At 35.6% G+C, this 23,782-nt stretch overlaps 2 protein-coding genes across 2 annotated transcripts; both read left to right on the top strand.

Annotated features, from left to right (window-relative positions):
* Window positions 1-2,763: 2,763 nt before the first annotated feature.
* LOC107058670 (uncharacterized) lies at window positions 2,764-3,441 on the top strand. The gene has a single exon (XM_015304663.1). It carries the CDS (start codon window positions 2,764-2,766, stop codon window positions 3,439-3,441), a length of 678 nt encoding a protein of 225 aa, XP_015160149.1.
* Window positions 3,442-7,904: 4,463 nt separating this feature from the next.
* Window positions 7,905-8,471, top strand: LOC107058669 (uncharacterized). Its single transcript, XM_015304662.1, has one exon. The coding sequence runs from the start codon at window positions 7,905-7,907 to the stop codon at window positions 8,469-8,471; it is 567 nt and encodes a 188-aa protein (XP_015160148.1).
* Window positions 8,472-23,782: the final 15,311 nt, after the last annotated feature.

Raw genomic sequence — 23,782 nt, 5'->3', positions numbered from 1 at the left:
CGAGAATAAGAGAATTTAGAGAGTAGAGAGTAGAGAGATTAGAAGATATTTTTGTGAGTGAAAAGAATGAAAGATTAGGGGTATTTATAGTTAAAAAAAAGGATGAAAATGTAGTTTTAAGAAGTTTGGGGGATAGGGAGGTGTAAAGGGGGGTTATGGGGGTGAAAGAGCCGTTGGTGGGGCCCAAAACCCGTTTCCCAACGGCTATAATTTGAAATTTCAGATTAAAAAAAAAAAAAAAAACTGACCGAACCGGACCGGGACGGACCGGTAAATCCCGGTTTTCGTCCCGTTACCCCTCCCGAACCGGTACACTGCCGGATCTAACCGGTACTATCCGGAACCGAGACGTAATCGGTAACGGACCGGAACCGGTACCGGCACCTACCGATTCCGTTGCCAGCCTTAACACCTGGTACGGCGGGAGCTTGGTATGATTGGACAGAAAGAAATAGAAAATCTATAACGAGAACGACTTTTAATGAGAAGTCAATGGAATGGATCGTGCAGATTTTACGAGAGGCATCATTGACAAAGGGGAATATGGTGAAGAGATGGAAGAAAAACGATGGTTTCTCAGAAGTTTTTTGTTCAAGGAACTACAATAAATATGGGTGCTACATCAGTTTAATAAATGTAAAAGGCAGAAGGAGGGAAGTTATCATCATTCTTGAATTAAATTTTAACTCAGGGTGGTTGAGCAATGCGGAAAAGGTTGGAAGATTCATTAATAGTCGTAGAAAGTTAATGAATGGGAGCAATCACAGGCTGATGAGCAGAGACATTCCATATGCTACAGTGCTAAGGCACATTAAATGGGCTAATAAAGATTCAAAACTTGCTGAAAAAGAGAAGGCAGCTCTAAAAAGGGATAGAATCTTTATCAACGATGATCCAGAGGAGTACAATGAAGTGCTAATGAGAAATTTGGTGGGTGCATTTGAACCTAGAGCCGGAGAAACAGTGACCCTACCAGAAATCAGGGGATGGGCTACGACTGTGGAAACAAACACACAGCTTGAACATCTATGAAATGGGCAATGGACTCTTTCTATTTGAGTTTGCACTTAAGGTCACAACAGAGCAAGTGATTGAAGGAGACTGGGAGTGGAGGAATAATCCAGTTATCCTCCAATGGTGGAATCCAACAATAGGTACGAGATGCGGAAGGAGTAAAGAAAATTCAGCTTGGGTAAAAATTGTAGGGTTGCCTTTACATTTTTGGGATCAGAAAATTTTCAAGGTCATCGGAGATTTCTACGGGGGGTGGGTAGAGACGGAAGAGGAAACCCAATTGAGAAATCATCTCAAATGGGCAAGAATCAAAATCAAAGGAGATGGGGCAGACATACCCAAAGAAGTGACCATCGACGGGGGAAGAATATGCTACATGATGCAAATTTGGGCAGAATTGCTGGTAAGAGTGTTTGCCGGAGAAGACCTGAACTCCGAGGTCAGTACTCAACGGTCACGAGGTGGAAAACCACTGGGTAAAGGTAAGGATCCTCTGCAAAGTCAAAAAGTAATTGTTACAGCTCGTAGAGCACGTGTTGTGACAGAGGCATGTGGGCAGTCCTCCAAGTCAAACGAAATAGTGGGCCGAGGTGAGCCCAACTCAAAACAAAGCCCAATTCTAAGATTGGGGTCAGAACAAAATAAAGAGGGGGGCCTGGTCAATAAAAAGTTTGACTTGGCACGTGATAAGCTGGGGGAATCTCTAGAAGGGTTAAGTGGTATCAAGGAATTAGCGACGCCCGTTCTTACAGTCTTACAACAAATGGGAAACTTCGAGTATGGTGGAAAACACCGAGATCTCTGCTCATAAAAACAAAGAGTTGGTAAGCAAGACGAAAGAGGCTGTTGAACTAATATGCAACAAAGCAAAGGGGATTGATCATTCTAAGGATTTTGGGGAGAACTCAGGGGTACAAGAACTAGTGGAATGAGGCATGCAAATTCAACAGATTCACGATGCGGAGTCGATTTCCATACAAAACCCTAGGTACCATACAGACGGCGAGATTGAAGCATCCAGTTGGGTAAAGTCACATAATTTGGAGCTCAGTAAAACTTATGAAGTGGCATTTGAAGGTTTAAGGGAAGAAACACATGTATTACTAATGAAGCTCGATGAAAGAAAGAGTGTGATGGAAAAGAAAGGGGCAAACAGTGTTGTGTCAACACCTCGTCACAGAGGAATTGGCAAGAATGAGTTGAAGAACTTATAGTCAGACTTGAACGAGGAGGTTGAAGGTGTAAGGAACAAAGGGAGATTCCTATCACTAACTCTTAAATGAAAGTAAATATTTTATCATGGAACGTCAGGGGGATTAACAAGATTTCAGCAAGGAATCTGGTTAAGAGCTCTCTTGTGAAATGGAGAGCTGATGTTTATTGCCTTCAGGAGACAAAAATCAATAAAGATGTAGAGGGGATAGCCAAACAATTGTGGTCTAGTAGATGGATGAAATGCGGGTATTCTGAAGCTGATGGTAGTAGTTGGGGGATACTAATTATGTGGGATTCAAGAGTATGGAGGAAGGCAAATACTCAATCACTTACAAATTTGAAGTTGTCCACAATGGTTTTTGTTGGTTTCTTACTGGTGTATATGCTCCACACACCAGAGCTGATAAACTGGAATCCTGAGAAGAAATTGCAGCAGTTAGGGAGCTATGTGGAAGCCCCTGGGTCACCTGTAGGGACTTCAACACTGTCAGAACAATGGCAGAAAGGACAGGATGCAGAAAAATAACCAATGTAATGGCTGAATTCTTGAGTTGGATAGATGATATGGAGTTACATGACCCTCATTTAAATGGTGGGATCTTTACCTGGTACAGAGGGGTTGACCACTACAGTGTTGCAAGACAGGACAGGTTTCTCTATTCAATTGAGTGGGAAGTACAAATTAGAAACATAAGGCAACAAATTATGCCTAGAGTTATATCTTATCACAACCCAATTATGCTACAATGTGGTGATTGGAAACAAAGGAAGGCTTATTTCAAATTTGAGAACTGGTGGCTTAATGTAGAAGGTTTCAAAGATCTAGTCCAGAACTGGTGGAATGATTTTGTTGTGGAAGGATGCCCAGATTTCAAATTCAGTATGAAGCTAAAGATGCTAAAACAAAAACTTAAAGATTGGAGCAGTGTAACTTTCGAGGAACTTAACAACAAGAAGAACACCTTGTTAAGTGAGCTAGTTGAGACGGATCTGATCCAGAATGATAGGGTGCTGACAGAGGATGAGATGATGATTAGAGCAACAGTTCTAGTCGAGCTAGAAGAATTAGCGAAGAATAAAGAGTCCAGGTGGAGACAGAAGTCCAGAGTGTTATGGTTGAAACAAGGTGATGATAATACCAAGTTCTTTCAAAGAGTAGCAACAGCTCATAGGAGGTGCAACACCATCGATAGGCTGATTATCAATGGGTAGGAGAATAAAGATCCAAAGGAAATCAAAGATAATATAATCAGAGTTCTACAAGAAGCTATACACTGAATCAGAAAGTTGGAGGCTATCATTTGTGATGACAAATTGCCCAAGAATAAACCAAGAGGAGCAGGAATGGATGCAGAGACCATTTTCAGAAGAGGAAGTGGTACACATGCTCAAATTGTGCGATGGAGACAAAGCCCCTGGTCCAGATGGTTTTACTATGCTTTTTTTCAAGGAGTGTTGGGGGATCATAAAGAGCGATGCGATGCAAACAATCCACAATTTCCATCAGAATGAAGTGTTTGAAAGATCCTTGAATGCCACTTTTGTGGTATTAATCCCCAAGAAGCTCGGAGCTGCGGAACTCAAGGATTTTAGGCCAATAAGTTTGATTGGTGGAATGTACAAAATCATCGCTAAGCTGATCACCGAGAGAATGAAAACAGTGATGGGGAGACTGATTGATGAGCACCAAATGGCTTTTTTGAAGGACAGACAGATAATGGATGCCTCTTTATTGGCAAATGAGTTGGTGGACTCCAGGGAAAAAACAAAAGATACCAGGTATCCTATGCAAATTGGATATAGAGAAGGCATATGATCATGTCAACTGGAACTACCTCTGGAAAGTTCTGAGTGAAATGGGGTTTGGGAGGAAATGGGTGAATTGGATCAAGTTTTGCGTGTCAACAGTGAAGTTCTCAATCATTATAAATGGGAGTCCTGAAGGTTTTTTTCAATCACAAAGGGGATTGAGACAAGGAGATCCCATGTCTCCTTTCTTATTTCTCCTAGCAATGGAGGGACTCAACTACATGGTCAGAAAGGCTAATGAAATGGGGTGGATAAGAGGTTTTGGTGCACACACAAACAGAGCCAATAATATGGAGGTCACACACCTTCTCTATGCGGACGACTCTTTAGTGTTTTGTGGTGCAGAAGTGTCGCAAATTAGACATTTGAGGGCAATACTAACCATTTTTGAAGGCATATCAGGACTACATGTGAACTGGCAGAAGAGTTGTTTGTTCCCAGTTAATCAAGTAAATGACATGCAAGGCCTTGCCGACAACCTGGGCTGCCAAGTAGCTTCTCTTCCCACCAAATACCTGGGGATGCCCTTGGGCGCCAAGAACAAAAAATTGGAAGTATGGAGTGAAGTTCTGGAGAGAAGTGAAAGGAAGCTGACAAGGTGGAAGAGTCAATATATATCCCTGGGAGGTAGATTGACTCTCATAAAATCAGTTCTGGATGCACTTCCGACTTATATGCTAAGTCTTTTCCCACTACCAAAAAGTATTGGAAAGAAACTCAACAAGCTGAGAAGGGTCTTCCTAATCATCTCATGCTCATCATAACATCAAAGGACACAATATGCAATTTTCTCATTAAAGCCCATCATGCAACCTTTTCCAAAACTCAAATAAGCATGCTCACATTATCCCATATGAGAGGTGCCATTGGCCTACCAACTCCAAATTACATTCATTAACATGTGAAATGGTGCTTTAAGCCTACCGTTTCAAGGTTCATTTAGGAAAGCTCATTAACTCCTCTTGAAAGGGTGCCATGGGCCTATCGGTTCAAGTCTCATCATTAACCTTCATGGAAAGGTGCCATAGGCCTACCGATTCCAAGGTTCATTATTATCATGATTGGAAGGGTGCTACTAGCCTACCGCTTCGAGGATTCCACAACCAACAATATAATCATTTAAACAAGAAAAGGATGCACAAGCTCTACCAATTCGAGATATGCAATAAATTGGAGAATCCTTCATATTCTATCATCAACATTCATGAGTGTCAAATTGAGAAATAATCTTTCAATAGTAACACATTTACATTCATAACATGATCACATTATCTTCATTGAACTCTCATTCATACAATGTCATGATAACACTTCAATTTCTCATACTATGCCTTCAAGGCCATGGTCACAATACATTCCATAATTAAACACCTCCACCATAAGTGGATCAAACCAAGCAAGAACAATTTTATCCATAATATGAGATTAAGCCAACTTACCATCCTCCAAAGCCATAATAACCATTACTCAATTCCCAACAATTCTATCACCACAAGGTGATTCACCCATAATTTGTCCATAAGGCCACAATCCTCAATTCATCCATATACCAACAATTCATCATAAATAGATATACAAAACCATATAAATCAACAATACAATCCGATCTAAACACAATTTCATCAACATTAAATCATAGGCATTAAACCCACTTCATAAGCAAATTCGATGCTTTTAATGAAAACATGGGTTCTTGAAGAAGTTTCATATAAAATCATCTTAAAATCATAAATACAACTTCAATTCACCAATATAATGACTTTGAAAACATTTTACCCATGAACCCATACCTAGAATAGAAAATAGAAGTTTTGTTCTTTGAAGACTTTTGAAACCCTTTTTAATGGACTCCTTGAAGGAAAGATAATCAAGGATCAAGGGTCACCATACCTTTGTTAAGATTCCCCAAGAAAATTGATGAAGAAACCACCTTCAATCCAAGCCCTAGCTCCAAGTTCTTGACCTTCTTAAAATGGAGGATTGTAGAGAGAAAAGTATTTGAGAGGAGGTGAGTTCTTTTTAATTCTAATTAGAGTGACTTAAAATGGAAGAATTTGGTCTAGAAGGGTTTTATAATTGCTAGGAAAGGCATATAATAAAAGGGGCTCAACTTAGGAAAAGAAATAAGGACCCACTTAAAAGTTTCCACTAAACCCGTCTAAGCTCGTCCTTGCTGACAGTGCTTCACTATTTTGGGCATAACTTTTTACTCCGAGATCGGAAAAGGGAAAACTCGGTGGCGTTGGAAAGAGGACTCAGATACCTTTAATTGGATAGGTAATGGTCGACCTAATTCATTTTGAGGTAAAAGATATGACCATTTAAAGTTGACCCTCACTCCTAACTTAAAACTAAAAACTGTTTTTAGGGGACTGTTTTGAGGGTCTCGGTTCTAAATGATTTCATGACCTAGATTAAGGTCTTGCTAGATTATAAAGGTGATTAATCAACTAGCTAATCAACCCCTTAAGTCCTTAAACAACACTCCAAACTTCAACGACAAGACCCTTACAACTCACTAGTTCGAACGACTAGTTTCCGGACGTCACTGTCATTTCTCATCATTTCATCAAGTTCTCAACTTCAAACTCACATGTGAGGCTCTAGTTTCACTAGTTCGTTTTTAGGGTCGTTACATACACATTCTCAAATTGTGCGATGGGGACAAAGCCCCTAGTCTAGATGGTTTTACTATGCTTTTTTTCAAGGAGTGTTGGGAGATCATAAAGAGTGATGTAATGCAAACAAACCACAATTTCCATAAAAATGAAGTGTTTGAAAGATCTTTGAATGCCACTTTTGTGGTATTAATCCCCAAGAAGCTCGAAGCTGCGAAACTCAAGGATTTTAGGCCAATAAATTTGATTGGTGGGATGTACAAAATCATCGCTAAGCTGATCACCGAGAGAATGAAAACAATGATGGGGAGACTGATTAATGAGCACCAAATGGCTTTTTTGAAGGACAGACAAATAATGGATGCCTCTTTATTGGCTAATGAGTTGGTGGATTCCAGGGAAAAACAAAAGATACCAGGCATCCTATGCAAATTGGATATAGAGAAGGCATATGACCATGTCAATTGGAACTACCTTTTGAAAGTTCTGAGTGGCATGGGGTTTGGGAGGAAATGGGTGAATTGGATCAAGTTTTGCGTGTTAACAGTGAAGTTCTCAATCATTATAAATGGGAGCCCTGAAGGTTTTTTTCAATCACAAAGGGGATTGAGACAAGGAGATCATATGTCTCCTTTCTTATTTCTCCTAGCAATTGAGGGACTCAACTACATGGTCAGAAAGGCTAATGAAATGGGGTGGATAAGAAGTTTTGGTGCACATACAAACAGAGCCAATAATATGGAGGTCACACACCTTCTATATGCGGATGACTCTTTAGTGTTCTGTGGTGCAGAAGTGTCACAAATTAAACATTTTAGGGCAATACTAACCATTTTTGAAGGCATATCATGACTACATGTGAACTGGTAGAAGAGTTACTTGTTCCCGGTTAATCAAGTTAATGACATGCAAGGCCTTGCCGACAACTTGGGCTGCCAAGTAGCTTCTCTTCCCACCAAATACCTGGGGATGCCCTTGGGCGCCAAGAACAAAAAATTGGAAGTATGTAGTGAAGTTTTGGAGAGAAGTGAAAGGAAGCTGAAAAGGTGAAAGAGTCAATATCTATCCCTGAGAGGTAGATTGACTCTCATAAAATCAGTTCTGGATGCACTTCCGACTTATATGCTAAGTCTTTTTCCACTACCAAAAAGTATTGGAAAGAAACTCAACAAGTTGAGAAGGGTTTTCCTCTGGTAAGGAAATAAAGAGAAGCAATGATACAACCTGGCTAAATGGGAAGAGGTGACAATGAGCAAAGCACAAGGAGGTCTGGGCATTAAGAATTTGAGTACTCAGAACACCAGTCTGCTACAAAAATGGTTGTGGAGATTATGTTGTGAAGATATGGCATTATGGAGGAGGTTTATTGCTGAGAAATATGGCCTACCAAGCAACTGGATAACTGAAGAGGTGAATGGCACTTTTGGGTGGTCTGTATGGAAAACCATCAGGAGAATGTGGCCTGATTTAAGTGCAAAGGTGACCTTCCGAGTGGGGAATGGTTTGAAGACCAGTTTATGGAATAAGACCTGGTTAGGTGATGTAAATCTGAGGATACTTTTTCCTGATCTGTACATTATCAGTCTACAGCAAAATGACACTATAGCGCAGATGTGGAGCCCTCAAGGTTGGAACCTTATGTTAAGAAGGGCTCTAAATGATTGGGAGGTTGGAAGAGTAGCAGACCTACTGCATGCTTTAAACTTGTTTCCAGGCACTGTCACAGAGCCTAACAAACCAGTTTGGAGACTGCATAGCAGAGGGTTTTTACAGTTAAGTCATGTTATTGGGAGAGGAATAACAATCGTTTCTTGACAACAGTTTGGCCCTAGAAATTAATCTGGAAAATTAAGGTTCCTTTAAAAGTTGCATGCTTCACTTGGTTGGTAATTAGAAGAGCTTGTCTCACCCATGAAGTGCTACAAAGAAGACGTATACAGATTTGTTCAAAGTGCTATATGTGCAGACAGAAGACTGAAGTAAATGGTCATTTGTTTCTGCATTGCAAGATAGCTACAGATCTGTGGAACATGTTCGTTTGTATACTCGAGGTTAACTAGACAATGCCCAGAACAACTTTTGAGGTCCTAACACACTGGCAAGGAATCGGAAAGAGAGGATCAAAAGAAGACTGGTGGAAAAATATCCCTTCTTGCATATGGTGGACACTATGGAAGGAAAGGAATGAGAGATTTATGAAGGAAAGGTTAGCAGCCCACAGGAGATCAAGATGAGATGTCGTAGTCATTTGTATTTTTGGTGTAAGCAAAATTTAGTGGGGGAAGTAGATAGCCTTGTGGAGTTTAAAAGCCAATTGTAAATTTAGTTGTCTTTTTGGTTTTAAGTATGATGGCACCCCCTGGGGGTTTGTAAATCCCACCTCATCGATTTTGACGAGTCTTTTGTGTGAATACAAAGTTACCTATTTCAAAAAAAATAAATAGGTCAAGACATTTTCATAATGGTCCAAGAGATTTTTAGGGATAACTCTCTACCCAAGTTAATTACTCATACTAATTTTATCTTACTGCCCAAAAAGGATGAGATTAACACCTTTGTTGATTTAAGGCCAATTATCTTGAGTCGTTATCAACAAGATCATTTCTAGGGTTGTTTGGAAGGTTTACTGCCCAAATTAATCTCTTTAAACCAATCAGGTTTTGTGAAAGGTAGAAGTATTATTGAAAATGTGTTACTAACACAGGAGATTGGTATAGATATCAGAAAGAGGGGTAAACCTTCAAACGTTATTTTTAAGCTTGATATGGCTAAGGCCTATGATAGAATCTCTTGGTTTTTCCTGATGAAGGTGCTAAGGAAATTGGGCTTTGCTGAAACTTTGTTGACCTGATATGGAGATTACTGGCCAATAATTGGTATTATGTTTTAATAAATGAGCAATTACATGGTTTCTTTCATTCCACTAGAGGGGTGAAACAGGGGGACCCTCTATCCCCTATACTATTTATACTGTTAGTTGAAGTTTTATCAAGGGCCCTAAATGTTTTATTTGAGGAAAGACAATTTCAGGGATATGGAATGTCGAAATGGAGTGCTAATATAAATCATCTGGCCTATGCAGATGATATTATTATATTTAAATCAATCCACAAATATTATTTGAAGAAGATTATGACAGTGTTGAAGAAATATGAGGCTCAATCGGTCCAAAAGATTAACAGAGACTAGAGTACGTTTTATCTTCACCAAAAACAATGTGTATTTGAAAAATAATCAACTCTTTTTATTTGATTGAGTATTTTCGTTAGATTATTATCTTCTACTTTTATTATTTCCCTTAACATTTTTAATTCAAAAAATAAATTTAAACCATCAATATCAGAATAACTATTACATGTTAAAGAAAGTTCAAGGTTAAAACACTATTTTTAAAATTCTCATCATCTAGTGATCACAATATTTTACCACTAAATAAGAAATCAAAAATATTTTCATATTCTTCAATTGGTTCAAATCTATTTTGAACTACCCTACATATATAAAGCAATAAACACTAATAGATTCTTCAAAAGACTTTGTGATTTCCCAATCCACATTTTCATCAAATTGTTTCTTATGAAATTCAGGTTTATTTTCATCTCATATGCAATTTTTTTAACAGAAATCATAACACTCATAGTACATATAATTTATTTTTACAAAAATAACATATATAAGTAATTGTTTTTCAAAATGGGGGCCCCCAAACGATGGCTTTAGTGACCTAGGGGTTAAGACGACCCTGAACACCTTGAGCCTAAGGTTTGATATATTCTAAACCTCTGGACCATTGAGAGATTTATTCTAAATATATTGAATACAAACATGATTTATTTCCAAAAGAAGAGGACCACAAATTTTTCAATATGAATAAGAATTAAGCGCTCGTTTGTTATTTTTTTTTATTTTTTTGAAGAGAATCAAGATTTAGCAAGTTCATAAGAATAAAATTCCTTGAAGATTTCACTATTTCTTCTTATTTAAGAAACGATAGCTTTGGACGCAATCACCCAAAACCTTCACATATTTTGTTCATGAATACACATTAAATCTTGGCCATAATCAATCAAGGACTATCCCATCACCTCTTCTAAACAGGACCAAATCTTTAACAGGAAGATAGATGATCATATTCATGAATGTGTTCATATTCCATCTTGTGTCCAAAAGTCTAGACAAATAATAACCCACATAATTCGGACATTCTCATGTCTTTAAGATGTAAGAGAAACATTATGAAAACATTGCGAGACCACGCACAAAGCTAATGCCAACTTGAAACATACCAAATAGAAAAAGAAGAGCTAATGGGTCTCTATTTCGCATTTTTTTTTTCTGAATTATACAAAAACAGCCATGAAGAAAGTAAAAAAAAATACAAAAAAAGGGCAAGTTCAAACAGGTAACTTAAACAAAATCTTACTTCATACGAAAACAGAAACTTGCACACCATATATAATACTCAAAAATGAACCAAGCTATCAAGATACAAAATAGGAATAAGTAGTGACTGGATTGACACGACCTAGATAAACACATTTTATGCAGAGACTAACTAAGAAAACAAAAGCTAAACTTGGCTAATCTACATGATTATAGGAATTCCCCAAAGCTGAATATGAAAGAGATATTAAGATAAGGGAAAACCAACTAAGCCAAAGCTAAATTATTATTATTGTTTTTTACCATGGATGAACAATATGTAAAATTGAAAACAAAAGAACACTTAAGCTAAGGACAAAACTAGCAATTCAATTATTAATGCCAAAACAGCTAATACCAAACGTGATTCCAATGAATAAAACATAATCAAGAGCAAACAAAAACAAACATTGAAATACAGAGAAGATTAGATTCATTTTTTTTATCAAGTCAGTAAAATTAGAATATGCCAACATTAGCAGTCACACACTTTAATTTAAGTAAAAATGATATAAAAAGGGATTTACTGAGCTAACATTAGCAGTCGCACACTTTAATTCAAGTAAAAATGATATAAAAAGGGATTTACTGAGCCAAACACTAACATTTATTATCACCATCCCCTTCAATGACAAGCTTTAAAACAAAGTATCCGTCTTAAATTTTGTCAACACATGAACATGAACCAGATTTCTTGGATAAATCACCACAAGAAACAATAACCGCTTGTTGGGACAGGGAACTGGAGAAAATTTAAACACGAAGTTGAGCACTTTCATACTTTTATTTTAACTATCATTCCAAAATTTTGAAAAGTTAAATACAGATAGGAGCATTCCTTGACAAATCTATAGAGATTGAGGCATGCTATGAATATGACGAACTCAAACAAGAAGCAGTAATAATGGCATGGAGCAACATGTAGCTATGGACCTTCAAAAAAAGAGATATGGCGGGAACTAAGTGACAAATCAACACGACAACTGATTTGTGAATTTTCAAAATAGGTAAAAGGATCAAAAGTCATTTAAATACAACAAAGGGATCTGCGAAGAGAGAAAATGAAGTTGTTACACCCAAAAGACAATGAGATAATTCTACATACAACTATCATAAAACCCAACTAGGCTAAATATTTTGGAGAATTAGATTATGGAACTCAAATAGGTAGACCTAACGTGCAGAGAACATGACGATTGAATCCAAACTATCGAGAAGATGACAATTAGGCAACTTTAGCACTATTTAGATGTGAAACAAATTTAGCCGAGCATAACTCATCACTACAACATGAGTAAGGTATACCTCTGTAAACAAATATTAAACAACCAAAGATGTCGTTACCGAGATGCTACAACCAACAAACACAATACAATTGTTCAATAATACTCATAACAACAACAAACACTCACTTGGCAGAGGATTACCATACATTCAAACAGTAAGAATGTGGAGAACTAGAAAATATCCAAAAGAATACAAAAATGATAGAAGAAAAATAAAGTTTCATACAAGACGATGGATGAGAAGAAAAATCTAAAGGGCGAGGCCGTGTACCTTTTCGGGAGCAGCAAACAGGGGCATTCCAACTTCCAAACTCCAGATGATTCTTTGATCTTACTGGATGTTTTTTATCGTTTTTCAGGTAGTCTGTTTTGTTCGTTGATGGATGGTCTTTGATAGAATCACATGGCACATTTTATAGCCAAATTGTGACTTCCATTGGCCTCAAGAATTCAAATTTTTGAATTCTTGAAAAGCCAAATCTTAGACAAACCGAAGGAATCGTGATAAAGGGGAATAAGATCTCTTAAGAATCAACTTTTTCAGGGCTATTTGAAAGGGGGTTGAGTTGACTAACGGAGGGACAAAGTTAGAGACCATCGAGATCAACATTATTTAGCGGTTTATGATCGTCCCTGACACAGGCGATGGGATAAGAGAGCGTTTGGGAAGGAGAGACGTCTGGGGAAGGGAAAAAGTTGAGAGGAGTTCTTTTTTCTTTCTGGAGAAGGAGGAGAGGATTGAGGTGACCTTTTTGGAGAAGATGAAGGCGGTGAACATGATTTTTGGGAAAAAGAAAGAGAATAGAGAGGTGTTGGGGCGTACTATTTTGGGAAAAGCTGAAAAGTCTTGATTTAATTTGGGTCGTCCGATCAAATAATCGAACGGTTAACAAAAATCAGGAGTTAAATAATATATATAGTAAAAAGATTGATTAATTAGAGCCGTTAGATCGATTGACTGTTTTAAAAAAACTTGGATTGTCATCAACTTATGCCACGTAGAAAGCACATGGATTGTGCTTCTTCTGTAGCTCATCTTCTACCAATTTTCCAGATCCAAATTTGATTTAAGTTGAATAGAAATAATTATGTATTGTGGAAGTCACAACTTTTACCTGCGATAAGAGGTCATGACCTGGAAGGGTACTTTGATAGATCACATAAGTGCCCTGAAAAATTCATGCCCGACAATTCAACTAACGAAAATTCACATGAATCGGTTGTGAATCCTGCGTACTTAGCATGGAGAAAACAGGACCAATTACTCCTTAGTTGACTTCTTTCGACTCTCACTAAGAGCGTTTTGGCACAAGTTGTGGGGTGTGACTCATCCATGAAAGTCTGGCAAACATTACAAAATATGTTTGCATCCCAATTGAAGGCGCGACTTATGCACCTTCGTCTTCATTAATAAAGTTAGAATAAATAATAGAGCATTACATTATAACAGAATTTCTCTAAAAATGTAATTAGAATTTAAAATAAAATTAAAATAAGTGAAATAAAAATGAAGGTGGCATAATTATTTCATAAGTGTGATTTGTGAAATGTAAAGAGGTAAAAAAAGAAGGTGAAATAAAAGTGTGTTTATCACAAGTAAGAAAATCTGTATAAGGTAAAAAAAATAATATTACAACTTATTCAGGCTTTAATAGAATAAAGAAGGTGAAATAAAAATGAAGATGGAAGAATTATTAGAATATAAATGTGATTTGTGAAAAGTATAAAAAGAGGTATATAGATAAATGTGTAAAAAATGTGTATATCCTAAGAAGTTAGAAAATCTGTATATGTAAAAAAATAATGAATGCCTAAGAGCTTATTAGGGCCAGGTTAAATTTTCAGAAACATATTACACATATTTTGCCTTTGCAAATTTACTCTAAACAAATCACTATCTTATACTAAAAAGTGGAATACTACACTTGGTATACCTTAAACCCTCAAATGTTTACTTTCAACCTTCAAAAAATGTACACTTTAAATCTTTTGAAAAATCTATGTTCTATACAAATCACTATCTTATACTAAAAAGTGGAATACTACACTTGGAAAAACGTTCTTATATATAGGCAAATCCGGACTTGAAAGTTCCGGATTTGAACCAATATTGAGGCGATTTCTGAGGCAAAACAGGGAGAGGGTGAGAAAAAGTTGAAAAAATCTGGAAAACTCAGCTTCTACTTGATTTGAACTAAAAGTTGTGGCTTAGCGGAAATTGTGCTGCTGATGGCAGAAGAAAAAGAGAAAGGGAGGTGACAGGCGGCAGGTGATGCCCGGATTTTCTGGGAGAGGACGAAAGGCATGGGCGTCTGGTCTTTTCTGGGGAAGGAGAAAAGTTTAGGAGCGGAGGGTATGGAGAAGAAAGAGGAAGCGCTCTTTTTTGGTGTGTTTTTGGTTTTGGGAAATGTTATTGATTTAATTTGGCCCAAAGCAAAATAAAAAATGGGAAAAAAACATAAGTAGACACTTTTATGTAAATATATAATATAATTACATATATATGGCAGTATTCAGTGAATAACATTTATGACAATTTAATATTTACTTCCTTAGTCGTTTTGCATTCTCAAAAGATCGTGTTAAATAAAATAGAGATTTAAGGCACCATGAACTGTTCAGTTCCTTTTTTTAAGGTCATGAACTGTTCAATTCCTTTTTATAAGGTATAAGTAACCGTCTTTCATAGGAACTATACTACATTAGTTGTATCTTCCTTCTACTACAAAATCAAGCAAATTAAACGACTATTGACATGGAAGAAGAAATTGCAATTTTGGTTCAACACGATGGTAAATGGGATAGTGAACACAATTACAACAATTTCATAGTTGATGGTGTGACACTAAAAGTGAGTTCGAATTTGAATACCATCCTTGATGAAATGACGAAGATACTTGGGGTTTATGCTTCAACAGATACAATTGAAATTAAATATTTTGTGAAGTAAAATTATACTCCAATGAAGATATACAATGATAGGAGTTTGAGATGGTATTTGGATTTGAAAAGAAATAGTTCCTTCACAGATTTTCCATTGTGTATAACATTGAAGGAAAAAAACTGTGACGAAATTTTGTCAATTTCTAATCCTATCAGTTCAAGTTCTAATTCTACCCATGATATGCAACTGGTAGAACGTGTTGAACTCACTCAAACACTTATTTCAATAGACAACAATTACTCGAGTGATGAAATGGAAATTGATGAAGATGGTATAATCAACAACAGAGTTCATAAAGACATAAAAAAAGGTCAGTTGTATAAGAACAAGGAGATACTCCAAGATGTTTTAAATCACATTGCCATCAAGGAAAATTTTCAGTTCAAAGTTAAGCGTTCAAGTACGACGAGGTAATAAATGAACTTCAACAAATAGTAAATTTTTTTTATAAGTTAGTATAAAATTCATGTTAGTACTTGTTGTTCTGGTAGCTGACTGCTATACATTATATTCTAGTATATAATACTTGGTATATAGTATGTTCTAGTATATAATACTTGGCATAAAGTATATTATAGTATATAATACTTGGTATAAAGTATATTCTACTACGTTTTGCTTGTTAAAGAGTGTATTTCAATATATAATATGTGGTATAATATTCAAGTATAAAATACTTGGCGGATGGTATAAATGTGGTGAAGTAGATAATCAAGTAACTTATACATTAAAAGTCCTTGAAATTCAGTATTTTTACGTATCTCTAGTATTCAAAGTTGACCAGTTGTCAAGGCGTCACTATATAATTCCCATCTCCATTAATAATGTCCTCTTTGGAGTCTCTATGTTGCGTCTGATCACCAATTGGCTTCGCAGCCTCTGTTTATGTGTATACCTCGTTGGTAATTTATTGTGTACATGTTATGTTGGTGTGACCAAAGCATCCACATCCACATAGATAGGAAGTATCCGTTAATGAAACATAGTCCGTTTTGCAGTACTCTTTGCATATTTCCTTCTTTTAGGAATAGAACCATATAATAGCCATATCTCAGATTGTTCCACCAGCATGACTTTGATTTTATTTGTGGTCTCCTTACTGAGATCTTCATCTTTTCAATTATAATCCACATCCATGGAGTTAATGCCGAGGAGATCAGTTGAGAGTAATAAGTTGGCGATGATAGAAGACATTTTATTTGTTTCGTAGATAGAAACCTATAATCATGTGATAAATAGGAAGAATTCATGGTAAAATCTCAAAAACGTCATATCATGTATGTAACATATATAATATATTTTTACAACTACTAAACTTCAGAATTCTTGATCATAAGGAGAAAAGTTTAGGAGCGGAGGGTATGGAGAAGAAAGAGGAAGCTAAAGTCAACAATAATATTTTTAACACAATAACAGACTTTCAGTCAATGTCAGATAAACATTTAACCAATTTTTTTTAATACCTAACCATATAAATTTAACGAATTTAAACAATAACAAAAAAAAAAATGGTAATTCATGCAATGCATTAATTATGTATACACACGTTTTCTCTATCGGATTGTTAAGACTCATGTGGAATTCCTGAGATTCATACACGTGACAGGCATGCCAATCCAATCCCTGTATATGTATTGTGCAAACATGCACTCAAATCATAATAATATGACTTGTGTAGACATGCACACCTATCTCAATAACATAATGTGTGCGGACGATAACACTAAACCTAGTAAAATGCAATGTAGGGATGCAACATTGGTCCTATAATAAATGATACACATTTTGAGATTATACAACTCATAGAAGTAAATCAATTCACTTATACTTGAAGCTCAATTTTTTCAATCTTCCGGTTTATATAAAAACTTCATATCAATTCAATGTAAAACTAAAACAACAACTATCACATGTTATTACCTTAATCTAATTATGTATCCATAAAGGAGAGTGAAAATATCAACTAGCATGTACATGATTCAAAATAGGTCACAAATTATGTAAACCATGCTCACAAGGCAACAAATAATCTCAAACAAGTAAAATAATTATGCAGACCTTTAACATTGCACTAGTGCCCGTGATAAAGTTCTTAATCTCATTTACACAGTACTCTCATCATCCATTTTTCCTTTAATCAGTCAAATAATACATTAGCACTTTATAAAGAGTCAAAGAAAGTCGATTTTGCCTTATACAAGACCCAAAAAGTCAAATTATGGCTTTGCCCTTTTTTAAAGCCTCTGAACGATCTCAATATGGTCAATTATATAATCTAGGTGATTAAATAAGTTTTGAAGTAAGATTGGGCAACGAACCGAAATGGGACGATATATCGCTCCAGAAAGAATCGATACCAGAATGGTTTGACTGGATTGTTGACTGGTATCGAGATGAACCGTATCGAAACGCAAACTCAATTTCATTCCGTCCCACTATATATCAGGATAAAATCGGTACGAATCGAAATGGGATAAGCAAGATGACACATAAAACTATTTTAAAAATATTTTTTAGTTTTTTAGAGTTAAAAAATACAAATATTATATTTTGAATTACAAAAATACGGATGAATTTTTTTCCCTAAGTTTATAAAGTATTTAAGTTTTGAAAATTTAAATTACTTAAGTAGATATGATTTAAGTTTATCAAAGTATTTTATTTTCTGAGTTTTCAATATAAGTCTGTTTAAAGATACTTTTTTAAAACTTTCAATTTATACTAAGTTTGTAAAAGTTATTTTTTTTATGTTTTTGAAAATATGCTATAAATTTTTAAGATTTGAAAATTTTGAAGTTTATGTTAAAAGTTTCAAGTTATAACTTGTAATTTAAGTAACTTAAGTTTGATAAAAAAAATTATTTAATTAAATTTATAAGTTTAAGTTTTTAAGTTTATATTATTTGAAGTTGATGAATTTATAAGTTTGTAATTTAAAAAAATCAAATAAACAAAAAAGAAATGCTAATAAAAGTATAAAACAATGATTGTCATTAAAAAATTAATCCAATTTATTCAAATTTGTATTACAATTACAACTATTAGTAGAATGTTTAATTTACGCAGCCATCTTTTAGGGAAGGTTCTGTTTCAACTAAAACTCGAATGTAATACTAATAGTTGTATAGTCCTATAAAGTTTTTCTCTAACTTCGTTAAATATTGATTGTTATCAACTTCCTATCTTGGTAAAGCTTGTTGACGGTCTTGAAGTTCCATGCCATCATCACCATCACATCTAATGGCTGAATCTAAGAAAAGTTCATACTAACTATCTAACTTTGTTCCTTGATTTCTTTGCTCGACATTTATCCAATCTCTAAACAACACTGATATCTCTAAACAGTCTTCTGCTAACGAATATATGTGGTCTCCAATTTGAAATCTTGTCGTGCTAAAAGTTGTCTTCGAGCTACTAATAATCCTTGAATTGCTAGCACATCCATCACCATCCTACTAAATTTTGGACATTGAGTTCCACGATCCCTCCACCAGTTCGATAGTTGTGGTATACCTTCCTCGTTTGAAATATTATTTGAACCATGTTCAAGATATTTAACAAATTCACATTTATTAGAAGAATCAAGACCAAGTTTATGTATCATTCTATCATGGACACCTACTTGAGGCATAGAAGTTTGAGGAGTTTCAACATTGTCTAAGGAACAATATTTATCATACATTTCTTTAGCAAGTAATTGATGTTATTTTGACATGTACCTATGTTGGCAAGCCATGATTTATGGGGGCTGTGAGTTGTCTGAACTCTCTCCCATATTGATACTCAATACTACTCCCAATAATATATATGTTTGCTCAAATGTATAAAAACATTCTCTTTTTCTGATTTGAGGTAATTGCTCAAACTATCCTCTTAAAAGACAACGGTTCTCTTTGCTTAATGTAAAAATACATTTTGGATTGAGATAATTACTCAAAAGGGGCCTCTTTAAGTGTAACTGTTCTGTGCTTAATCTTTTTGAAAACTCTTTTAACTTTTCTAAAAAAAAGTCTACTCTTTTTCTTCATGTAAAAATGAAACATTTGGAAAATACTTCGTTCCCCTATACTCTTTCTCAAACTGCTCTTTACTTCCTCAAAACTCAGTTTAAACAATAGTGTTTTGTTTAAAAGATTCTCAATAAGAATTCACTGACTACTCAAGAATTGGGTTCATGCTGAAGAATAGTCATGAACAATCAACTCAATAATCACAATACACAATGTATGATAATTCAATGATTAGAAATAGGAATTCAATAATCAACAACTCAAGAATTCAGAACTCAATATCAAGTCATCTCAAGAATACTGAAATCTAATGATAGAACCCTAGATTACTCTTTTACTGATTTGAAAGTAGATGTAGGGTGTGAGGACGAACTAGTCCAACATTGTCACGACCTAGACCATCGTGATTGACACTCACACTAACCCTCCGGTGGTAGAACCACTACTACAACCCAAACTAAACAACTTAACAAAAAAATAAGCATTTAAAGATACGGAAGCAGATTTAAATGACAATAAAAATTGAGCTCCCATAAACTCCAAGGATTCAACTAAAACAACGAACATAACTAATACGGAAATTCAACCCCTAGAACCTGAAAGTCAATGTACCAAAACTCTAACAATCCATAAGCCTAAGGCAAAAGGCACAACCCCAACCAACATAAACAACTACTAAGCAATGTCTAAGTCCGACCATAATGAACTAGCCAAAACGAAGGATCAGTGGCAGCCTGAAAGAACTGGCTCACCCTTGAATCCAGTCTCGATCACTGATCTCCTAGCTGAGGTCTATCAATAGCCGCCTGAAGATGCCCTATACTCAACAAAGAACAAGCAAGTGCAGTATCAGTACACAACCATAGTGTACTGGTAGAATCACGCGGCTATCCCAATTAGCACAACATATATCAGAATCACAACAAGATAAACATGACATGCACTGAATATAAACACAACTATCATTTCAAGAGCCATGCACAATCCATATTCTCAGTAACAAGTAAATATGACAATTCAATGGTCCTCTCACGGAACCCAATCCAATGGTCCTCTCATGGAACCCATACCAAACTGTTAGTGTACCGGAACGTGGTACCCGATCCCAATTAGTGTTCCGGACGTGACACCCGATCCTATATATGCGTCGGAACGTAGCACCCAATCCAAGTTAGTGTGTCAGACGTGACACCCGATCCAATAAATGGCTCGAAACGTGGCATCCAATCCAAGTTAGTGTGTCAGTACGTGACACCCGATCCATTCAACACAACCATAATCACAATCACACTCATATGTACATTTTCATAATCATACAATCAAGTATTACATCATGGCACATTTATTCATTCACGATTATCTCATTAGGTTTGATCAACAATGTTTCATTCACATACATGCATTGCAATGAAGCAATTACCAACATACATTACGCAAACAAGACATCAAACCATCACCTACCTCGAATCCAAGCTTGAATCCCCTAAGGCAATTGAATCTTCCCTTTCTGGATTCTTTTCGCTTGTTCTAGGTCTACAAACAACAATTTATACGTAAGGATCAACAATCAAAGGTCTAATTATCCGGATTATAACAAACCCAATAACCCTTGACCAAATCCATGATCCTAAGGTGCAGCTAAGGCTTTTTCCCACCATCCAATTCAATCCAAAAACCGTCCCCTAATAATAAATAACCAAGAATCTAAGTTCTACGGATCGAAAAATGGATTAGGGGAGTAAAATCCTTACCTTTAGCACCAAATTTCGTGGAAAACTGTCAAGAAATCGCCTGGGGTCGTTTCTTTGCTCTCAAGAACGAATGTTGCAGAAAAATAACATTTTTGGGGTTTAATTTCGACTTAAGTCGCGACTGTCTCGCTACAACGGGACCCATGCCACTACAGCGGCCCCGCTCTAGCGGCACTAATCCCGCTCTAGCGGCTTGCACGAAGATAGAACCTCGAAATTAGAGTTTCAAACCCCTATTTCACAACACACCTTTAACCCATGACACTCAGAAACTACCCGTTCACACTAAGATCAGTTTCGGGAGTTCTACTCGCTCAAATTTGATTCCGTAAAGTCGTACGGGTTCTTTAACTTCTTAGCTAACCACTTATATAATCACAATCAATATTAAATATCTCATTTGTTACCAGATTTCCCTAGACCTCACAGACTCCGATTTCATCCAAATCTGGATTAAGCTAGGAAATCTCAAGTTACTACCAAAAAGTTTTTCGACCCAAATTTTTTCCCCATTGGCTTTTCCATAACAACGGGAACAGGTCATTACAAACACTATGATTGCCTTACATATCTGGAAGAACGAAGTTCTTTGGTGAAATCAAATAACTTGAAGAACGCTTGAACCCTACCTTTTCTCCTCTTGGAAACTTGCTCTTATGTCTTTAAGTGTTAATGAACGTAAAAGAACTGATTAAAATTTTCTAAGACCTTAATTAGGTGTAAAACACCGTGGTTTAGGCTTAACATATGGGTTAAAACGACATAGTTTGAGTACCAAACGCATAGGGGAAAGACCAAAATGACCCTAACCTTTAAAATTGAAAATATGCCTTAAACGGGAGGTTTCACGGACCATATGAAGCTTCACAGTCCATGAAACTCTTCACGAGCCGTCGAGCCGATCGTCAAATTTCACATGCCCGATAGTGCTTCACTAAAACATGCATAACTTCTTACTCCGAACTTGAAATGAGGCAAACTTGGTGGTGTTGGAAAGAGGACTCAAAGACATTTAATTTGATAGGTTATGAGCCATCTAATTTATTTTGTGCTGAGAGATATAATTGTTTGAAGTTGAGAAAAAACTTAAAAACTGATGGATCCCTTTCATAGATAACTTCACGGACCGTCCAAGTGTCCGTGAACCTTCATGGGTGTTGGGAACAACTTCACGGGCGAGGTGACGGGTGGTGGACCCCTTCACAACCTGTGAACCTCTTCGTAAAGGGGCTTTCAATGTTTACCCTTCACCACGGTTTGTTATACTCAAATAAAGTCTTTTCTCTTTTACATTTTCAAGTTCCAATTTCAAGGTGTTACATTATCATTGCTTTTATTGTGCTAATCCTTGCCCTAAGACACTCACTGAATATCATTATCTAAAAATATCATTATTTTTCTTTATGGTATGTTAGGTAACAAAGGAGATCTCACGTACACGAAGATATGTGAACAAGGAGTATTTACTGACAGGGCTGTCTAACAAGTTTGGGGGCCTAAAACACAACTTCATAGATATGCCTTAATTATTTAGTCGTCATATGCAAATTGAATAACTATATTCAACGTAATCCTATAAGTGAAGTCTTGAAAAGGTAAGATGTACACATACCTTAAGAAATAAGAATGTAAACAATGAAAATTTTCAATGAAAAAATATATTACAAAGTTAGAATATTTAGCTCAATTTTTAAAAAAAGTTTATATAATAATATTGAAATATTTGTGTTGAATTTGATAAGTTGATATAACGTTATTAAAATAGTATTGATTTGATGCAGTACTTGAAATTACAAGAATACCCCCAAAAAAACAAAATTTGATCTTTTTATAAACACACAACAAATTTTGCATAATGTAAAATGTTTAACCGTTTGGTAGACTTTAGAATATTCAATAATGAGAGAATAAAAAAAATAAATGTAAGAATAGTAATGAGGGTTCGTGATAATCGTCAAGATATAAACAAGTCAACAAAATAGGTATCCACGTAAGAAAGGATGCTACAATTAACTAAACACTATTAAATTTCCCAGTTATTACAATGACCTCCACATTAAATAAAGTAATCAATTACTATTATATTTTCTACCCAAAAAATTCTTTTCAAATTTATCAAGACATGATATATATATATAGAGAGAGAGAGAGAATTTATATATGGGATCCCAAACGATTGCTTTAATGGCCTTATGGTCGAGACCACCTTTGCTTACTATTTTCAAATTGATAGTGAGCTCACAACCTTGTTCTTGGGGATCCTTTGAGTCATTATTGCTTTCTAGTAAATTTTAAGTTATGTTCTAAATTAGTTGCAATCTTTTCACAAAAAACCCAAAAGATAAATGCTCTATAATGATAGTACTTGGTAGGGGTGTTCACGGTTTGAATAAAATCCGATCTAAACCGAAAAATCAAATCAAACCGATAAAATAAAACCGATTTTATTTGGGTTTGGTTTGGTTTGGTTTTAGATTTTTGAAAACCGATAGTATTTGGTTTGGTTATGGTTTTATTCAAAAAAACCCGAAGAAATAACCAAACCGAACCGATGAATTATATACATATATTTTATTAATATACATACTTAGTATATTATTTTTATAAACAATTTTAAAGATCTTATACATATTTTCATTAAAATTTCTTTATAATTTACTTATTGAAAGCAAAAATGCCCAAGATGAAACATTTATCTTATTGATTTCATGTA

Source organism: Solanum tuberosum, unplaced genomic scaffold, assembly GCF_000226075.1.
Source record: "Solanum tuberosum cultivar DM 1-3 516 R44 unplaced genomic scaffold, SolTub_3.0 scf00594, whole genome shotgun sequence".
In the NCBI taxonomy this organism is placed as follows: domain Eukaryota; kingdom Viridiplantae; phylum Streptophyta; class Magnoliopsida; order Solanales; family Solanaceae; genus Solanum; species Solanum tuberosum.
The sequence above is the reverse complement of the archived record's forward strand: the minus strand, read 5'-3'. Positions and strand labels throughout refer to the sequence as shown.